This window comes from Drosophila rhopaloa, unplaced genomic scaffold, assembly GCF_018152115.1.
Source record: "Drosophila rhopaloa isolate 14029-0021.01 unplaced genomic scaffold, ASM1815211v1 contig_167, whole genome shotgun sequence".
Classification (NCBI taxonomy): Eukaryota; Metazoa; Arthropoda; class Insecta; order Diptera; family Drosophilidae; genus Drosophila; species Drosophila rhopaloa.
In genome coordinates, this window is record NW_025335047.1 from 1239621 (window position 1) to 1261831 (window position 22211).

General features: G+C 40.4%; 2 protein-coding genes across 4 annotated transcripts; one reads left to right on the forward strand and one right to left on the reverse strand.

The window, feature by feature from the left end:
* Positions 1-865: 865 nt before the first annotated feature.
* Positions 866-21273, reverse strand: LOC108046627 (protein neuralized). 2 transcript variants are annotated; one of them, XM_017126447.2, is made up of 3 exons: positions 20949-21273; positions 2637-4381; positions 866-2567 (listed from the first exon to the last, which is right to left on the reverse strand). In XM_017126447.2, exons 1-3 carry the CDS (start codon positions 20971-20973, stop codon positions 2319-2321), a joined length of 2019 nt encoding a protein of 672 aa, XP_016981936.2. In that variant the 5' UTR covers positions 20974-21273; the 3' UTR covers positions 866-2318. The 2 variants fall into 2 exon arrangements, with proteins under 2 accessions (XP_016981936.2, XP_016981935.2); XM_017126446.2 differs by lacking the exon at positions 20949-21273 and adding an exon at positions 13940-14490.
* Positions 19349-20666, forward strand: LOC108046628 (sulfotransferase 1 family member D1-like). Of its 2 annotated transcripts, XM_017126449.1 has the most exons (5): positions 19349-19702; positions 19799-20038; positions 20099-20259; positions 20320-20383; positions 20438-20666. In XM_017126449.1, exons 1-5 carry the CDS (start codon positions 19380-19382, stop codon positions 20571-20573), a joined length of 924 nt encoding a protein of 307 aa, XP_016981938.1. In that variant the 5' UTR covers positions 19349-19379; the 3' UTR covers positions 20574-20666. The 2 variants fall into 2 exon arrangements, with proteins under 2 accessions (XP_016981938.1, XP_016981937.1); XM_017126448.1 differs by having other exon boundaries at positions 19799-20259.
* Positions 21274-22211: the final 938 nt, after the last annotated feature.

Sequence of the window (22211 nt, forward strand, 5' to 3'; positions counted from 1 at the left end):
GTTAGTTATTTCTAATTTTCCGATGTTTGCAAAAGAGTGACTTAAAATTGGACTTCGAGAGTCCATAACTTTGCCAAATTTAATCCGATTCCAAAGTGGCATACCTCTAAAGACTTGTGATTGCATTCTCTGAAAATCTGCATTCAAAATTTTCATTTTACCGTTGGTCAAATTTTTGACCCATTTTCATGTTAGTTATTTCTAATTTTCCGATGTCTTGTAAAAGAGTGACTTAAAATTGGGCTTCGAGAGTCCATAACTTTACCAAATTTAATCCGATTCCAAAGTGGCATACCTCTAAAGACTTGTGATTGCATTCTCTGAAAATCTGCATTCAAAATTTTCAATTTAACGCTGATCAAATTTTTGACCCATTTTCATGTTAGTTATTTCTAATTTTCCGATGTTTGCAAAAGAGTGACTTAAAATTGGACTTCGAGAGTCCATAACTTTGCCAAATTTAATCCGATTCCAAAGTGGCATACCTCTAAAGACTTGTGATTGCATTCTCTGAAAATCTGCATTCAACATTTTCATTTTACCGTTGGTCAAATTTTTGACCCATTTTCATTTTAGTTATTTATTTCTAAGTTTTCGATGTCGACTTTATAGGGTCGGAAATGTTTTCTTCTCTGCGTTGCAAACTTTTGACTGAAATTATAATACCCTCTGCAAAGGTATAAAAAGGATAACTCTCCTTTTGGTTTTATTAAAATTATTTAACTGACTTGAAAACAATTTCCACAAGTGTTGTTTTACTATTAAACTTTTCTTTTAGCTCCTATGTTATTGAAATGGTACCTTTGAATGTTATTTAAATTATTACCCACATACGCTTGTGAAAAGAAAATAAAACTAAAAGGCATTCTGATATTTTTGTCAGGATTTAATGGTATTACAGCATTGCGTTTTCTTACATATATCAAATATAATTTCATAAATACATTTATATGTTTAGTCATAACTAGGCGCAGTATCGTAAGATTACGAGCTATGATTCTTTAAAAAATTAAAAGTTTTTTATTAATAGTGGCAATAACATGTCTTCTTTTCTCCTATCCGGATTCATACTTATAACAAAAATAGTAAGCTTGCGCTCCTTTGCGCTTTCTTTGTGTTCTTTGCTTATTACATTTTCTTTTCAGTTTTAATACAATCTTAGGTAAAGTTTTAACCGCTGTTCTTGTTCTTTATGTTTGATCTGCTTGGTATTGTTAATTAATTATTGGCAATTTTCTAACTGCATGGTTGATTTAGATGGGCATTCCATTTTCCATATTTCATTCAAGCTGTTGGTACAACATACAAGTCTTTTGTTCTATGTTTAAAGTTAAATATATTTAAATCTGCTTTAAAATACGTGCTCTACTTAAGTGTAATTTAAAATGCGGCTTCATTAAAATTGGTTAGCGTGCTTAATACGTCTTCTGTGTGGTGTCTTTGTTGGATGAAGTCCGGGTCTAGATTAAACTTCAGCATAATTCGTTGACTAGAAATTAACTTAAGTACTTAGGGCTAGACTAACAATAGATTTTAACACGCTCTTGCAGTTATCTATTTTGGTTTTCGTGCATAAGTATTTTTCTGATCAATCCTTGTTCAACATTTTGTGCTGCAGATATTTGAGTTGTGTCGAGGCTTATATGGAAATCTTAAGCGTTTCCTTTCTGGAAAGTAGTCAATAATTGCTTCTTTTAATTTCATGCCCAATTAAGATTATTCCTAGTTGCTGCAAGCTTAAACATAACTTTTCAAAACCGTTAACAATTTTAATTTGTCTTTCAAAACACTTAGCACCAAAATGATTATTCGCCGAATAAAGAATAGTATTTTTGTGTTTGATAATTTTGCACATTGTTTGGAATTTAGACGTAAAGAAAAATAAGTACATTTTGCAACAACTTTCAATCAATTTAAATTCAAATTACAAATAACTCCTAACAATACTTTGGTTTTATAGTATACCACACGCATAAATGCGCGGTTCAAGGTTTGCAAAAAATTGAAAAACAAAGAAATCGATTGGATTGAACAATACATAGTTTTGGCTCTTAGGCACACTTACTTATAACATCACAAAAAATTAAATATACATTTAGATGGTAGGGCATAAATTAGGTGACAGTTTCGTATCCTAAACTAGCTGTGTAAACTATCTCATCTTTAGTCTGCAAAAATATTGCCTATCTCTTCAATATTATTTTCTTTGCGCTCGATTGCGTTCAAAATGCAACAACTTGTGTGTGTGTGGTGTGTGTAGCTTTAGTAGGTTTGATTGCGAGTAATGGTTGCTTGGCTAGGAAACAGCGACGCCCCTTCTACGTGGTGTAGGTGCGGATGACGTCCCGAATGACCGCCCGGCACAGTGGGCACTGGCCACCGCCCACTCCGCGCCACTGCTCGATGGCGCAGTCGTAGCACATGCACATGTGGCCGCACATGTAGAGCACCGAGTCGATGGGGTTCTCGTAACAGATGGTGCACTCGGCACTCGAATCGGTGCTCTGCTGGTCGCTCAGGCTGTCCTTCCACTTGTTGGCCGCGTTATTTGTGCTGTTGGCAATGGGCTGCAATGGGACAAGGAACAACCATTAGTTTACTATCGATGCTTGAAACACAAAGCTTCGACTACTCACCTCAATGTACTGGCTGCTGGTGGTGCTGATGAGGGTGCCGCTGGAGCAGGCCCCGGCCAAAATGCCGCTGGAGGTCACCGTGGCCGAGGGCCTGGCCGCCAGCTGTCCGTTGATATCGTGCGAGCTGCTCGCCGGCGGCAGGTTCACCACCAGTACGGTGCCGCCACCATTCGGCTGAATCTGAAGAATGTCTCCGTTGGAGGGCATGCTGATCATGCGGCTGCCATTGACACCGCCAGCAGAAGCCAGGGTGCTCGTGCTCTGGGCCACGCTTAACTGTGAGGGATGGTGCTGCAACAGCTTGGCAGTGGCTCCGGCATTCAGACTGCTCATCGACTCGGTCATAGGCAGCATGCGGGAAGTGGAGGCGGCGTTGCAGGAGGACGAGCTTGTGGCATTCACATTCACCTGCGGCTGCGACGGATACGCAACCATGTTGGGCAACTGCTGGCGGAACATTCTCAGCGACTGTGTCGAACCGTAGACATCCAGGAAGGCCCACAGCTGGAGGGACTGGTCCACATGCATCACCACCACGGCGGGTCCGTTGTTCTTGCTGATGCTCACCTCGCCGTTGGGCGCTACGAAGAAGGCGATCTCATCGCCGCGCTGAGGAGCAGCTGCTATGTCCTTGCTGACCACCCAGTACTCGGGCCGATCCAGCAGGAAGTCCGAGTCATTGGGCAGGTCAGAGGGCTGCAGCATGGCCGGATTGCAGGAGGTCAGTCCCAAGGCCAGGGCACCCACGTACATCTGCTCCGTTTTCAGGACCTGCACAATCAGTTTCTCGCCAATGCGAATGGGACGAGCAGTGAACACGTAACCCTGGCAGAAGTCGGACTCCGTGCGGGAAGCCACGAATCGATCCTGCGAGAGGCGCACATTACGGCCCTTGGTGTTGTGGAAGGGCACCGGGATCAGGCGTCCGTTGGCATTGTACCGCAGAGGAGGCAGTCCGTTGGCCAAATCGTGGGCAATGGCCGCCTGTTCCACACTGGTCACGCTTCCGCCGTTTCCGGCCAAGTGCAGCGACTGCAGCGACGGCATCACATGGCGCTCCAGATCGTGATCGATGGCTCCGGTGTGTCCAGGCAGGGACCTCCTCGACTGCTGATGCGGGTGATGGGGATTCAGGGCGGCGGAGGCGTTGGGAGCCGGCTGGGCCAGCTGCTGTTGCTGGGCGGGCACGGCGGCAATTGGCATCGCCGTCGGTTGCTGCTGGTACATGTAAATGCGGGAATCCAGGAACTCAATGCCCGTGCAGTTGCCATAGATATCGATCACCGTCCACAGCAGACTCCTCGTATCGATGCCGGATAGTATCACGCCCTTTTCCTCGTTGTTTATCCCATAGATCACATCGCCAGCTCCGTTCACATAGTAGTAGAGGATGTTGTCCTTTTCGCAGTACTGCTCATGCAGAGCCTTGGCCCAGAAGCCGGGCCTGTTCGTCAGATCCGGACAGGCGTACTTGGGCAGCGTTCCCTCCAGCGTGACGGGATCGTTGCTGGTGAACCCAAAGCGAATGCCGCCATTCCAGTTGTTCGAGATTTCCGCGAACTTCACGCAGATCCTCTCGTTGATGCGAACTGGACGGGCGGAGAAGGTGATCGCGCGGCAGAAGCTTTCGAAGCGACGCGCCAGAGTTCCGTCCCTGGAAATCCGAATGTTGTCGCCATGCACGGTGTGGAATTGCAGCGGAGGCAGGTTGTTGGGACCAGGACAGGAGGAGGGTGAGCGGCGAACTAAAATGGTGGAGAAGAAAGTTTAAGTTAGTTAGGATTAAAGTAAACTGTTTATGAAATTAATATTTTATCGCTGTTTTATGAATACTTCTTTATACTAGCTGCACCTACATTTTCTCACATAAATCTTTTCAGAGACGTATACTTTGCATTCAACAAAATGCTACCTTCCCACAATCCATTTATCTGGTAGTTTCATCTTCTGCCACATTGTTTCAAAATCTTTTTCTCAATGCCAGTTGCCCCGTGTCGAGTTACGCATCTTCAAAAAATATCTATGTTTTGCTCCAGGTAGCCGAATATTCAACCATGTGCTAGCGATCGAATTACGCAGAATCTTCCTGGGCGAGTCAATAACCCCCAACCAAAGACCCAAATTTAGTTGGGTTTCGAGCACAAGGCACGTGACTGTATCGAAGACTATAGAACTATTCATTTTGGGGATCTGAGGCATTTGGGAAATGTAGTAAGTGCCATGACAAAAACGATCAACAGGCGGACTCAAAAGGATTTATCATGGTCATCGTCAGCTGCTGGCTGATTTTCTTGGAAAATCGAAGTCACAAACGTGTGAAGTTAAATAATTACTTTTCAGAAGGAAACATATTGATATCCGCTAGGAGGTTGTTGAAATACTCAAACAGTTTCTCCTAAACGAACATTTGATTCTTGAATTTTTAAATTTTAAATTGCAAATGCTTTCAATGCTTCAGCTGGTTTACAATTTCTTGCAATTATGTGGGGAAGCACTTCAACGACAACACCAAGCACTTGGGGAATCCTTAAAATATATTTCCAAAATTGCCATAATTATTGCACCTTGCAAATCCACATATATCAGCAGCTGCTGACAATTACTGCAAAAGACTGCGCCAGGGCATAAAAAGCCTATAACCAATCCATATGGCCATATAAATAATTACTCAAGGAGTCTTAGGATGGCGACAGGTTTCTCTTCAGATCGCTGGAATGGCCAACATCAGACGATTCCGGCGGCATGCCAACAGTTGCGTTGAAAAAACTTAAGCCCAGTTTATAAGAAACCCAGGGCGAAGGACCTGCAGCAGATGAGGCTGATGTTGATGGTGATTACCATGTTGATATGCGGCGCGTGGCACTGGAGATCAATGTGTTTGCTTTGGAGCGGCATGTGGCAGCTGTCCTTTTTCCTTTTCTCTTGATTCCCTTTTCAGCCTTTGTGTCGAGGAAGAAGTAGGAAGGTCAGAAGAAAGCAGCTGTGCGCAGGGAACAGGTAAAACAACCCCTAAAGAGCGTCTGTGCCCGACTTTCGAGGGTAGTTTTCAACGTTTTCAATCGCTCAGGGGTTGCAATTCCACAGTTCCACAGTCTGCAGCTGTTCAAATTTCCAAAAAAAAAAAATACAAAACTGCAAGACAGATACAAGATACAAACGCTAGGGTATTTACAAGATTTCTTCCCTGCGCTTCGCAGTGTCTTTAGGGTTGAAATTTAATCCTAAGCCAGGGCCAATGACTTGCACACGAAATCTGTTCTGTCTGCGTCCCGAAAAATCCAATCCTCAAGTGCTTCCGGAGCAGGAAGTGGAAAGGGAGCACCAGCTTCCGGTGGCTCCCATTCTTGAGGAAGGAGCGCGGCTTTGGAGACTCGAGAAGAAGTAGAAAAAAGCGGGGTCCAAACACCGCGATACCCATCCATATTTATGAAATGACCGCGACGAGGAAGTAGGAAATCACGTACTACGCTTATACGTGTATTGGATTGGGCCTATTAGCTGCAGGATGTTGTCGTCTCACTAGCCTGGCCAACTGGCGACGCCTACTTTTTATCGGCCCAGACAGTCGTCAGTCAATGGATGGAATTGCAGCGGCGAGTACAAGTATTTGCTGGCTTGAATGAATGAAATACGCGCCTCGCTTTTTCCTTGAAGTCCCAGGCGAAACGGTGCTCGAGAGACGCGTCGATACTTTCAATTAGCCTGGCCACAATTAATTAAGTGCAGCGATTGTCTTCGCTCGAGGCCGTAATGATGCTCTCCCCCCATAACGACTAATTTAATTAAATATATGAGAAAGAGAGACTTGTTGTTGGGAAAGTTGACAAGGAAAACAATTGCATGGAAGCTATCAATAAACAACCATCGAAACCTAGAGAACAATATTAATTAGGTAATTACATGGGCCAGGGGAAAATAGTAGAAAATTATTATTATATACAATACTACATTTTAAATAACTTGCTCATATTATTATTAAATGAGTAAAATATTTAGAGTAGTTAATTAAACAACAACACAACAATTGAATCTATAAAATGAGAATTTGCTCATGAATTAAGTAATCAGAGTTCCAAGAAAATAAAAACAAAATATTTCCCATGTTTATCGCTTTTTCCCAGGCCCCCTTATCATCGCCCTAATGCTGATCGTCAAATTTCGACATAATTCGGCCAACTTACATCTGGAGATGAAAAGTTCAGACTTTCGGTGGTCATGGATGCGTTTGGAGTTTGCCGCGAAGGTTCGCAAGCCGAAAAGGTTCCCAAACCAAACGAAGCATCAGCATCCGATCGACTGCAAACGATCTTGCCGCAGTTGCAGGCAAATTTTCGTAGTTTGCCAAAAAGGAAAACCTGATTTACCGTTCGGCGCGGATCGACGACGTCTTTGGATTCGCCACCAGCGAGCAGCAAAACATTTCCCACGCTGAGCATTGGGCAAAAATCAAACACAAACACAGTAGAGACAATTCCCACGACTCCAAATTTGTATATATAGGAGATATATAGTAAATTTGCGACTGCCGAACATCCAAAAACCTGTAACAAGCCTCGGTAATTGCGAGAAGAGAGTGCGGAGTTCGGATGTTCCCGAATCTCTGGTGAACTGGAGAAGCTGCAGCTGAGCGATCGAGCGGGTGGAAAATGTGAAAATCATGCAGGTGTCATAAAACAAAACCCCGCGCAAAGAGAAAAAGGAAATCAAAACCAGTGAGGAAATCTGCGATTGTGCGATTGTGGCCATCGTTAGGCAAAATCATTTTAACGATCCGATGAAGATCTCCAAACATTCAAAATCCCATTGAGCAGTCGTCATTAGATTTCGATTGGCACTCGTGAGTCGAGTTGGCGATCATTAAAGGCAGATTATCTTGATGTCTGAATGAGACTTACAAGGGGATCTTATGTGAAGCTGAGCTGGGATTGAATGTTACGATCGGTTCTAACAAATCACTTAAAAGTGAATAAATTCGGTAGCATAGACAATGTCTTAATGGACATTTGTTTAATTTCACAAACAACTCAAGCCAAAATTAATAGAGATTAATGTTGGTTAGGCAGATTTAAAGATCTCATTAATAGCAGAATGGTTTAGAAATCGAAAACATAACAAACAAATACCCTTGGATTATTTTCTTTAACTAGAACTCCCCCACTTGCACCGATTGAGGTCACAGGTCACGTGCTGCCCTCCCCCTGGGCTGTTTCTAGTGTCGTATGCCCACGTGCATGAGTCACGGGACGTGTGCGGACAATTAACACGCCGAAAGCCGTTTAACTGCACCGGAAATGCCCCATAAAAGGCGGGGATTTCGGGGGGAGTGTGCGAGGCGAGGGCAAATGCCGGCCTGGCGAGTGGATCAATGGATCATTTACAAATTGTATCAATTGGTCAGCCATTTGGCATAAATTATCGGCGTTTTGCGGCGCGGCAATCAGTCAGAACGAGTGGGTGAGTGAGTCGGATTGAGTTGGACCTAAGCTTTTGACTTCCACGGGCTTGTCAATGGATCGACCCACGTCGACAAATAACTTATAAGCGTATCTGGCCACTCCGCTCAGGGTGTTTTTATTTTCATTTTCGAAATATCAGTGAAATTATTTGAGGAAACAGTGTGTGGGTCGTTTGTTAGTTAGTTAGACACTACGGCTGTGGGCTGAAAAGTCAGGCGTTGGTTGGAGTTTAAGATCTGGGCAAGTGTCTCTCGGGAGGCTTGTAAAACAATTCTCACAGCAATAAAAGCAATGTTTAATTCTTGTCTTAAATATACGCAAATGAAGCTAATTAATGTTAATTAATCGCTCACAATCAAACAATTCGCGTGGGGCGGAAAAATATGAAAGTTTTTCGACTAATATGAAAAAGTAGGAAGTTAAATGGAATCGTTTTTTGGACTACAAAATGAAGATGACTTTATTTTGAATTGATGTCCCATTTTTATGTTTTGATTTCAATCGTTATCTAATTTTCTAATAAATTGAATGAAATTTGTTCTCTAAACATTATTGCCACTCAATCTTCTACTTTATAGTTGGATTTACAGCTAAATGCACTTAGTCGAATTTGTCTGCAGTGGAAAGTCCCATTGATTGCATGCTAAAACCACTTCCGTTCTGCTTGAACCGCTGTCCAGTGCAGCGGAAATTGCACTGCGATACACTCATCGCGATCTGCTGGAGCGAGGAACTCTCTCTTCTGGTGTGGATTCCCCACCGGTTTTGCCCCTCCCGGTAACTTTAGAAGCTTGGCAACAATGACCATAGCACAGACTCTGCAAATATAATAAAAACAATTACACAACGGAAAAGGGGCCGACTGGCGGCGGCGTTGACAGCGATGAAACCAGAGGTCAAACTATGCCAAGTTGTTGCAACCAGTTGTTATTGTGTCTAAACAGCTTTTCCTCCTCACAAGTACATTGCACTTTTCATGCGATTAAGCGAAATCTGATACCGCACGACATGTGAAGAAAAAATCAAAGCAATCACAGCAGCAGCGAGTTTAAAAATAACAATCATTTAGTACTCCATAAAAATTCCGAACTAAAGACCTAAACAGACTGCTAGCTAAGCAGGGGAACAGATTTATTAAAACCTTGTGAAATTGAAATGCTACTAATGATAAGAACAAAGTGAGTAATCAATAAAAATGCATCAGAAAAATTCCCAGCCAAAGCTAACAATTGTTTTTGCTATATGAAGTAGACCTACTTATTCAGGAATATTCCCCAAAGATAGTACAAGTTGTTCAAACAAAATGTTTCCCTTATTTTGCACGTGTATTTTCCTTCGATTTCACAATAGGAAGCCCCTGAAAAGCCAAACATTTGCACCTCACTTATTGATCACACCTTCCAATGGGTTCAACGACTCCCAATGACTTTTCTCCCCATTCGACATAAATTCACAGCCTTTCCACACACACAAATTAGTTATAAACACCCGGATGAGGCGCAGCTCCCCTTCTAATATAATTAGCCACTGAAAGGGAGAGATACAGAGAAGTATATATTATAAAAAGAGGCACAATGTGCGGAGGGGTGGGTGGCCAAATCAAATTTACATGTTTATTTTTACAAGCCTACGAACAACAGACCGTGTAGAATGAGAGCACCTCTCTATCGGTGCACATTATATATATAAACTCCGTATACATGTACAAATATCTATGGTTGGATTTTTATTTGGGCGCTGAAGCATGCAAGAGGCCCCAGCCAAGAAGAACCGAACTTGTTCAGCTCCGAATAGACATAAAACCGATCTAAATATATACGCAGAGATATAAGGAAGTGTATGATAAATACAACAAAAAATAACACAATAAACAACATTGTATAGAAAAAGTGTTGAGACTTTCTAGAAAATCAATCGCACAGGAATATGAAATATCTTAAAAGGTCTATAAGGGCGGAAACTTGTTTTACGGAATCTAATATATCTTCAAAAAAAAAAACATACTCTATTAATTATGAAGTTTTCATCACAGCACTGTACTACTGTTTGAGAGTCAGAAACGATAAGCCCGGCTTTCTTCCGCTTTGTTTTGATGCGCTTTGTAGGCTTGCTGTTTATCGAAGCGTTGCAATTACTGCAAAGGGCCAGTGAAGAGGTCCACATAAATGTATATAAGGGTATATATATATATATATATAGTTGATAGTTACTCCCATACAACTTGCATTTCCTCGCACTTGACTGCACAAGACACCCCCCGTTTCCCCTCGAAACTCTTTTGTGTAATTAAATCACTCGAGCGTTGAGGGGGAGCCAACAATTCCAACTACAAAAGTGAGCTGAGTGGAATGGAATGGACTTGAAGAGTAGTCTTTTGATAGAAACACATCATTATTACATTATAACATTGTAATTACAAAGGCTGACAGGCAATTCAAGTGTTTTGGGCCGTCATTCGATAGTATGAGATGCCACTGGTTGCACTGTTGTCGGCTGTCCCATTACCATTTATTGTTATAGCAAAACCATGCAAATTTACTACATTTTAGCATATTAAATACCCCACGCAGCTGCAAATCTAGTTCTAGTTCCTCCCAAAATAGGTGCTTATATTAATTACATTAAAGTTCTCTTCAAAGCTTGGACCACGAACGTTAAAAGGCCAAACACCGAAAATAAAAAAACCCGATCTGGTCAAGTTTTCGGCGATGGATAGCCGAACAGCTGCTGGTGGACACGGGCATAGATTAAAGACCCGTAGGTGTTCGAGCCAAGTAAAAAGCAACGGTGATTTATGCCTAGCAACCCGCTTGGGAAACACGCCCTCCCGAAATGCGTTCAAAATTGACCCAAAGATGCCTTTGGATATCTTTGCGTGAGTTAATTGCAGCTGCTTTTGGGCCAGGTATGTTTGCCATACTATAGATTTATACCTGTTGTACCTGGATTCCGCCTTTTGTCTTCCACCCGTTGCAACACCCTGCGGCGAGCGTTTTTATCTAGTTTATCTGTATCTATGGGGTGGTATGCGTCGTTATCTCTCAACCCAGACAAAATGTTAACAATTTTGTACTACATTTAGGTCGTGAAGAAAATTAACGGGTTACAGTGATAGAATATTTTAAAACTGAACTGAATTTTTATTTTTACAATATAATGTATACTAAAATAGCAAAAGATTGCCAAAGTCAAACCTAATTTTAATGCGTAAGATGTGACTATGGTAAACGTTAATATTAGCCAATTTCCACTGTACCACTCTTCCAGCTCGCAGTTGGTTCAATAACTGATAAACGAAAGACGTGGGCGGCACTAAAGTATGTCGCGACTCGAGAGATAGCTTTTTAGAAAAAGAGAGCACCAGAAAGATCTTTGTGTATACCCCCAACCTCTAAGAACTATTACTTATAGCAATTCCCAATCAGTTCTCAACTACATTTGCAAAGATAACTATTTTTGCACTGGCCCTTATCACAAGAGCCAAATTATCAATTAGAAATGGCATTGCTTCAGCTATCAACTCACACAACAAATTATAAACACATTTTCAAGTGTGGTGGAAATAAAATGACCACTGGATGTATGACACATCCAGATGACCTCACGGGCGGAAAAAAATAACTGAAATAGTCCCAGTGGGAAAAGAATACGTAGAAATCACAGCAGATGTTCGAAGTTTGCAATCGCATGTATGTACATACATTGTACATAATATAAATTCGGTTGAAATAAGAAAAAGTATTTGCACGGATTTAAAAAGACAACTGTAAACATATAAAAAAAACCGAAATTAAGATTTAATATTTATCAGCAGATTTTAACTCAACTTTCTAGATCTACAAAATTATATTTAATTAAACTTTAACGAAAATAAACATCCCTGCAACTATAATGTTGACTTCCTCTGTATGTATAGACAAACTCCGAGCGGGGGTGTGTACTTCTATTTACTTTTGGCCAACAATCGAAGGTCGTGTGACATTATGTCCAATAATCGAAGGCTCAGAGACGAGTTGGCAGCGCTCAGTTGCAAACACACGCACAACCCAGCTCAAGCCAACAACCATTTCGAAAAGTAAACCGTGAGAAGCTAAGTAAAAGCCAAGAGCAGATAAACTTTTTAGCCAAAGCAAACGTGGCATGCCAACAAACAACAACAAAACAACAAACTACGAATTGTAATAGAAAATGCAGGTAAAAAAAGCAAAAGCAGCTGACGCCGCACACAACAACAAAGTAATTTCATTGATTACCGATAGGCAACGCACGTTCAAATCAAACGGATTGGAAGCCGCCGCATAAAACATATGTATGAACATAAACCATCCGAAGCTTAAACGCTCAGCAGAAGCGGCAACAAAAACTAGAACTTCAAAGCCACACCTCTCCCTATTTTCTCTTCTCCTCCTTTTCGCTCGATCCTGCTGCTTCTTCTCCTGCCTTTGATCATTATTTTTTGCTTTTGCTTTTGTTTTTGCCTATGGCGGCAACGGCGCTTCGCGTACAATTCCCAGTAATAGCAACCACAACAACAGTCGCTGAATGAGGCAAAGGTAGAAACAGTGGAGGTAAGATAACTAGAACCAGACATATCTTCAAAATCTGACGATTTTAATAATTTCATTTTTAAACATTTTTAGTATTTTATTTATAGAAGATTATTTATATCAATTTCAAACTTATTTGCGAAATAAATCCTCTTCCTTACCCACTCACAGCCTCGCAATTTTTATTTAAACTCCTATTTTTACGGACACAACAGTTTGTAGGAGGCAAGTACAAACAACAAAAAAGAAGTAGAAGACGCTTACCCTATGCGTCATTGGCTTTACTTAGCTTTGCTTCGCCTGTTTTGGCCAAAAAGAGAGCAATAAAGCCAAGAATGCAATTGAACCAAAGCCAAAAAAGAGTGAGTTGTTGTTTTTAGCCTTTTCAGCTGCTGCAACCAAAACAAAAACGAAGAAACAAATTTCCCCTGCCCAGATAATCGTTATGATAAACATAATCGTTCCTTGGGAAAATTGGTTTGGTGGTATTTTCTTCCTCTCGAGATTTTCGATCTTGTCGATCAATTTGTGGTTACTTATTCTTTAGTTCTTTTCGATGCGATTGAAAAATGCACTTTTCAAGAACTGACATTTCCAACGAATAAGAAGTCGGGTCGAGGTTAAATTCTGCCGAAGAAGCCTTGGAAAAATTTCACATTTCGGTTTGTTTGGCATTTTTTGCTTCTATTTGGTCAGAAAGTACTAATACTATTACAACTGTGCGTCTTATTTCCAGCATTTAGTCATTATCTTTTTGTTTTAAATAATCACAAACTGTTCCGTTTTTTGCTTTTATCTTTCCTTACTTATTGTTCTTAAGACGCAAAATGCTAATGTTTGCATAAATGTTTGCGGCTGGCTGTGTTTTCCGCTTATTTATCTTTGCCGCTTTAATTAGCTGAATGAATGAATAAGCGATAGGTCAGACCACATGCTAATATTATGTGGGAATCGCTGGAGATCGATGAATTATGTATTTAAGGCATTTTCGCACGCGGTAATTACATTTACTTCAAGGGGTAAATTGTGGGAGATCACGCAGGAAGATTTTTAATTAAAAAAACTAGTTATTTCTAATTTTTAGTTAAGTACTTAATTAGAACGGTTTCCAAGAAAACTAATAATTTCTTTGGACAGCGTTTCCTTGGAAACAGTTCCAATGAAGCAATATTACCGAGTCGTTTTTCTGTTAGAACTAAGAAATTTTAAAGTATCCAATGCGAATTTTAATATTTTATGTATCCCTTTTTTAAAATATCCCTAATCCAATTTTTAGCCTTGTACTAATGCGACTACTAACCCAATCCGAAGCGCTTCTTGATCTTCTTGAGCAAGTGCATCTTCTTCTTGCTGGAGAGCTTGTCCTTGGTGCTCATGAGGAGCTCGTTGCTCTCGAGGGCCAGGACCTGGGCTGCCTGCTGGGCGGGAGTGGGCATGGCGTTGTGGAGCTGCTGCATCTGTTGTAGGTGCTGCAAGTGCTGCTGGTTTTGGTGCTGCTGCTGCTGCGGATGCAGGTTCAGGTGCGGGTGGCTGCCCTGCATGTAATTGGCTGGTATATCCGATAGACCCATGGTAATGGCTTTCTTGGTGTTTGAAACTATTTTAATCGAACTAAACGAACTCGCGAAATGCTAACGAGAATCCACAAGATGCTTGCGTATTTTATTTGGCATTAATTAAACGTTAAGAGTTTTTCGAATTTGCTGTTTTCCGTTAAAACATTTTGAATTTGGTTGGTTTTGTTTGCGCGCAACGGGAACAAACGGAACGAAACGAACGAAACACTGAGACCGACGACGACAACTCCCGAGCCAACCTTTCTCCTGCGTTTTTTGTACACAAATGAGAGGTGCTGTTGCCTTTTATAGCCTCGCACCAGCTTGGAATCGCTCGCTCTCAAATTCTCTCCCACGACGCCGACGTCGCTGCCGCTAGAGAGGGAACGAGAGCGGGCAAGATGGTATAACAAAAACAAACTCGCTCTCTCTGGCAGCTGTTTCGTATTTACTATGATTTTGGTTTCTCTTGCCTGCCTTTCGCGTGTATTGAGCCTCCCTTATAGTTTACCTTTTTTACCTTTAACTCTGCACCTTGATCGGGGGTTCCTCCTCTTCTTTTCCTGCTGTTGCTTCTTCTGTTGGTTTTTTTTGTTGCTCTAGGCCTGCATTTTTGTTTTGGCCAAACTGCTCTGATCTCCACTAACTGTTCTACTTGCCTATGTGTGTGTGTGTGTAGTTCAGCCAGGTTCAAAGCAATTCTTTCTTTTTCGGAGGGGTTACAAGGTCTGGCCTGGTCTTGCTCATATAACTGCGAAACTATTTAAATTGCCCTAATGCTTTGATCATGAACTTTGCGGGCCAAATATCACATTTCTCCAGAGAAAAATACATAGGGGGTTTTGGTGAGAATCTGAGAAATTCCACTGGGTGTCACAAATATTTTGAAGAAAGATAAGAAATAATAAATAATTTATTTATGATAAAAGTCCCATTAATTCTTGTATATTTTTATTTATTTGAATCAAATCAAATAAAATATTAATAGATAGATTATTTTGTCATTCATTGTTTTGGTGTTCTTTGCGTTCAATCCTTCTTGTGAGCCCCCTGTAGATATCCCTTAAAATGATCAAATATCCGACCCAGAGACAAGCTCGTCTATGATCTGGGACATATGCATCTCATTTGTTAAACTTTAGGCTTTTGTGGTCAGCAGGATAACTGCCGTCTGGCGTCTGATCATCCTTTATTCTTAATGGATGCCAGGCTGCCATTGAAGGAGAATGATAATTGCGAAGAGTGCTCCTCATCTTCGTCCTTTTTGTCCTGCATCAACAGACGGATCCGGACAGACCTCACAGCAGATGCAATTTTCAAGATCGGAAGGGATCAAGACGGGCCAGAAAGCATTTAAATTTTGATATTAAAGTGGAAATGCATATTCAGCATCCTGGCAGCAGGCGTGCGTCCTGGAAATACATCTGCTGCTGCTTACCCGATTTCCCCCTCCTGTGCGTTCAGTTCAGTTTGCGAAAATGCAAAAAAGGTCGGGGAAGGTGAAGTTTGGCGAAACAGGAACCGGCAAACATCGAACAACCCCAAAATTGTCAAGGAAAACAGTGAATACCGTTTAACTGGCACGCCGTTCCAGAAAAATATTCAAGGAATGAATTTTGTATCATTAGTTTTTAGATTGAATAAAATATCTCTAAAGATCACCAAGATGATAAACCTACAACTAACTATTAGAAAAGCTAAATTTGTAATTCGAGAATAGCCTTAAGTTGAACTCTGCTTATGCCAACAAAAACAAGGAAAGTGTTAAAATTTGTTTAGACATTCCTTTAGTCTATTTACAGATTTTTAAATTTAATAAACATTTGAAACAGCTATTAGGTTCTACAAAAATTACAAACATTTATTCCCTATCGTCCACATTTTAGCAGTTTTCTTGTATCGATCCTCACTGTACCCAACCTGAACATCAACGAAAGGTGTCCATCTGCGGTTGCAGTTGGAAAAGGACCTGCAAAAGGGTTTGCTCTACTGTAGTTTGCATCCCCTCGCTTCCCCTGCCTTTGGTTCCGTTCTGTTTGTTCGCCAGTTCCAGGTGTAAATTCATAGCAAAAGATACGGGTAGAAAGGGATTTTGAAGGAGGAGAAAGAGGAAGCCAGCCGACCACGTGCCAGGTTAAAAAAGGAAAAAAAGAGACGTGCGCCAGTTGCCTTGGCTGATAAGGTTGCTCTACTTCTTCGTTTGGGTTCGAACTCCTTTTACGATTATTTATTTTTTATATATTCATATTTTGCCAGCAGACATCTGCTTCCATTTGCATTTGTCGCCCTGATGGGGGAGATATCAGCAGACTTTTTTTTGTTTGCTAGCTCCCCCTAAAGTATTTTTGTGGCTAAATTTAGAATTTGGCACATGTGCCCCAAGTCCCTGGTGCTGTGCAATTTTATCTTTCCATTTCGGTCTCCCACGAACATCTGGCTTAAGAATATATCGCTCAGTTTAGCTCGTCTTAGTTTTGGTATCGCTGGTTTCTCCTAAGGCCCGCATTTACCTTGGCCTCACAATTGTTTTCTTTTTTTGGCCCATTGTCTTGGAAATGTCACAGAGATTTACCTTTCAGACAGTTCCTTAACCCAGGATCCCTGCTGCTATTCGAAATCTTCGTCTATGGAGAATTGACCTAGGCAGGCGTTTAATGAAAATGCCAAATGATAATTATGCACGGCAAGTGAGCAGATCCGAGGGGACTATTTCGATTTTAAAGGGAAAACAAGTATAAGAAAGGGTTTTAAAACTGTACATTTCGTGAGATCATGTTTACTTTATTTCACATATCACCTATAACATTTATATTCGATCCTTGAAAAAATGGTGATCAATAAAAACCATCAAACTTTTTAGAGTGAAAATGTTAATGCTTATGGTATTTTTGATTTCTAGAAATTCCACCTTATAAGATAAGAAAATCACACCCCTTTCATATGGCCTAATAAAATTTATAAGATAAAAGTACGAGTTACACAAATGGCGTTTTGTGGAATTTCTTATCATAGCTACCTCCATTATGATCGAGCTGTAAGCATGTGTTTTGCGAGTAACCTTCACCTTGGCCACCCTTTAATCTAATATACAAATGCAAAACCAAATGCCCAAAATAATTTGAATTGGGGAAACAATTCAAGTGGGCCAAAGATAAGTGTGGGGAAATAGATTGATAGTTATCAGAATTTAATGAAAGATTTATTCAATGAAAAAATACGCAAGGCAGGTAAATAACCGAAAAGATATAAGAAGTTGGCAGCTGTCGGAACAAAGACAGCTGAGAATTCCTTGGCTCTCCACATCGATCGGCGATAACCGATCAATATACACATAATTAAGTAAAAACTGTAGCAAATGCCAATGTTTAATTAGAAAACGACATATGCAAACGGGTCACAGGCAGAAGGCATTGAAGTCGGATGGAAAATAAAAGGGAAAGGACTCAGACTCAGACAGGCCAAGGAAAAAAGGAGCTGGGTAAGGAGCAGTTGTGGAGTTTCGTATATATAACCCCGAACTAATCCAGCGGACACAAAGAAGAATTGAAGAGAACCCAACCAAAAATCGAATTGCGCAAGCACTTGAGAGCCCGAGCAATAGAGAATATGTCTTACAATGTGTATGTACTCCCAGTCTCCTGGGATCAAGGGGAAAAGTAAACGATTGAGCATATACATAGAGTTATAGTTATAGAGTTTTACATAGGAACACAGTTAACAGATTGAAATATATACGAGTTTTAATAGAAACAATCTTTTCTGAACGGGACTAATCATACCAGGATCACATCCTTTTCACAGGAGGTGTTCATTTCATCTTTATTTAATATTACTATAAACTCTAAACATATTCTAAAAGCAAAATTGAAGACATCTGTATCTGCACTAGGGTAATCCGTAGTCTAGAACTCGGACTTATTCTGCACTTCACAGAAACACTTCCACATTTATGGGATACCTGCGCCAGCAGTTGGTTTCATCCCGAAACTCCGATCAAGATCTAACAAAGGGAAACTCAATCGGAACCCGGGGATGCATTTGGCAACAGCAACTTCAACTTCCACATCCACTTCCCATTTCCCATTTCCGCATCCTCATGTGCGAACGCTAATCAAATATCAACATCGCCCAGGAATAACCGCCAATGCAACACATGCGAGGGAAGCTGCGATCCGTTAGAGAAATATACATTCTGCTGGCCAAATGGCTCAGGGGGTTTCGGCTTTCACAGTTTTCACATTGCAGTTTTTCCCGCCTGTAAAATGGAAAAACTCCCTCGTCCCACGAAAAACGCAAGATCTGCTCCTTGCAGATACCTATGCGGATACTCCGAAACAAACAGGACATTTGGCAAGTCATAGAGAGAGATCCTGGCGGGTTTTCGACCCTCAGCATGTGTCTTTGTCTCAGGGTCAGGGAGTTACCACTCGGTTACCTTACCTGAGTCGAGCGCCTATTGGGGTTTACTTATTCTCTCCTCCGCCTTAGTGCGATCCTTCGTCCTTTCTTGCGCCCGTTTTGTGAGAAATCATTGCCATAAACTCTATAATTTATTGTCTACAGCTGCCCGGGCATCTAATCGAAGCTGATTCCATTTGATGGAGGCCTTTGAGCAGGTAACTTCTGCCCTGCAACCCCCGTCCAATACACCTGTAATGGTAAGATGACCATTACGTTGAAGTTCGCGCCCCAGAATAAGGGTCCTTTGCTTGAGCTGATTAAATGTACTATTCCCATTCCTCAGATTTATACCACTTTGGTTTCATGACTTTTCGGGTATCTAAGCTGCTTAGGAGTTTGGTGTCCCTATGCGGCGGATTTGAAATAATTTTTTAATTATATATTATATATTATATTTTTCTTCTACATTTCGACAATTAAAATATTTCCCTTGCTTTCGAGTAATGGGTATAATAATATACACAACATATTTACTATTTTTATTGTCATACGCTGTGGGGGTTATGCACATCACATTATCTTAATTATTAACTGTAGTTATTGCAGTAGTTTCAGTTGGGGTGCACGACTTATCTTCAACTAAAGTTTTTATTAGCTGATTAACGCTATCATACAAATCTTTATATCATTTAAACAACACAAGACAACCGTTTTCTAATATAACACGATTTAAAAATAATTTCTCCTGCAATCGTAGAAGAGAAATCCTAAGGTGTGGCCACCATGTACGCGAGTAGAACCATAGAGTCTGTGGCCACCGTGCCAATGGTTCAGGTGGAGTGCAGGGGACCCAATGGATCAGGTCCTGATTGGGTGCCCTTAAAACAGGATTGGAACAAACGGTGGTGCACGCTTCCTGCTAACTATATTGAAGATTTCGCAGGACGAATCGACGCTTTCGAAACTAGAGAAAGTGATGTTTTTGTGGTGACATTTATGAAAAGCGGGACTACGTGGATGCAAGAGTTGGCCTGGCTTTTGCTGAATGATTTGGATTTTGAAGGGGCTAAGAGCAGTTATCCATTTCATCGAAGCCCTTTTCTAGAGTAAGTGAATTATTTGTAGAAGCTTATGGAGTAGGACTTGTGAGACAACCTTAAATCGCAAAGATATATTTAACTGTTTTTAAAAATGATTTATAGATACTCTTTAATTAACCCTGTGAACGGGATGGATTCTGTGGCTATGTGCAATCAAATTCAGGGTAATACTCGCTTGATCAAATCCCATTTACCGGCGCAACTGCTACCCCGACAAATCTGGAAAGAGGGACGTAAGATTATCTATGTGGCTCGGAACCCCAAGGATGTTCTAGTTTCTTCATACCACCAAATGAAAGGCTTGGCCTACGCGAATGGCAGTTGGGACGAATTTGTGGATCAGTTCGTTACTGATAAGATTATCTATTCATCATTTTGGGCGCATATTATCGACTTTTATAGAATGCGCAATGAGGAGAATGTATTTTTTGTCACCTATGAGGATATGTCAAGGGATCTCGAAAATGTGGTCAAGAGATTATCGCTGTTTTTAGATTGCAAGGATCTAAGCGTCAAGGAAATGGAAAAACTCTTAAAACACCTGAGTTTTAAGAACATTAAGCGTGAGTTTACCAGGAAAAAATTATGTTAAATAAGTTCTGCTTAAATCATTAAACTTTCAGAAAGCAAGTTTGGTAACCCCACTGGTTTCATAAAAACTGTTCGAAAAACTACTGAAGATTTTGAGTAAGTTTATGTTTTAAGTTTGAGACTTAAAATTAATTTTGATTTTGTGTGTAGGTTTATGCGGCGAGGAATTGTCGGCTCGTTCAAAGACGAATTAAGTCTTCAACACCAGGATAAGATTGATAAATGGACCCAGAGTATTCTCGACGAGTATGGATTAATTGAATCCGATATTTTTGGGGATTTTTAAAAATGTATATATTTACAGTTTCAAATGTATATTTGATTGTGGTATAACAAATTATTTAAACTGAGAGTAAGGTGGTATCACACCTGTATAACAGAAAACGACTTTCAGAACTATCGGCACGAAGCCGGCGAGTGTCATCGCTAGGGGAACAGCTGTTCGGCCAACATGTGAGTGTGTTGGTGGTGGGAAGGTCACAAACCTTATTGGAATGCTCATAGTTTTCAATTCATGAACAAGCCGAGCTTATAACTGACATGCGGATTACTATAACCTAATGATTCCATTGCAAATTTTCATTTTACACGCCCCTTAACCCAAGCGAACTTAGACCTCTTTATATGCCATTTAAATATAATGTAAGCTTTGATTACTTACCTATTTTACTAGCCGACTGACCCATTGCTTAATTAAAATCACAAATTGCTGTTTCGCTTTCCGGAAGGCACGAGAAAGAACAGAAACAAAAGCCACAACAACTAGGACACACAGATATTCTTTGGCATTGAATTTTCACGTGGCCTCAGCCCTCGGAAACTCTCGATTTTCCGTTTCACGAAATCCGATCATGTGCCTCTGGCAGACTAGCTAGCTTCTGGAATCATAGGCGTTATTTGCGAAACATTTTAAAGCTTTGTTTAATTGTTATTTGGATGGAGCGGAGCTGCCGGTTGCAAGGCTTTTTTCAATGTGACCGCGTGCATGCTCGATTTTACTTACAAAATATACTATCGTACTCAGAAAAATATACCATACAATATTTTTACGTATTTCAAAAATCAACGATTTTGTAGTATATATAAGAAAACCTATACAAGTTTGAATAGATTATAGATTTTATTCGATGTACAATTAACACAAAAATATCTTTACAAAAAAATATGAGATCTGAAAGAGATCTGAGGACATATTTGTCGAGGTACAAAAACTGACTGAAATACAAGGGTCAATTAAGGTTTGATTTTATTGGCAAACAAGTTTATTTAAATTGGTTTTGCATGCACTTAAGTTATAAATGTATAGTAAGTATTAAATCCTTTTTACAATAATCCTAATAATCAATGATTGAACTTATTTCGGGATTTTAGAAATGTGGATAAGAAAAAACATTTGTTGTTGACAAATCGCAAGACACAAAAAAACTACATGCATTTAAGCTATTATATTAAATCCCTTTTTCAGTAATTCCAATACTCAATGATTTGGACTTAATTCGGTAAAAAAAAGATTAAAATCAAATCAAATCAAATTAGCCAACAAATTTATTTAAATTAGTTTTGCATGCATTTAAGTAAATATTGTATTGTATAGTAAGTACTAAATCCTTTCTATACTAATTCCAATGTACAGTGATTTAAACTTATTTCGGGCTTTAGAAATGTGGATAAAAAATACATTTTTTGTTGACAAGTCCCAGGATCCCAAAAAAAACTTTTAGCACTTAACTTAATATTGTAAAGTGAATATTAAATCCTTATTTTGGCAATCCCAATACTCAATGAATTGAACTTAATTCGGGGTTTTAGAAATGTGTATAAAAAAAAAAATTTTTTGTTGACAAATCGCAGGATACAAAAAAACAGTGACTTATAACATTAGTTAAGCTTCCCACTGCACCGATATATACCACAGGACAACCAA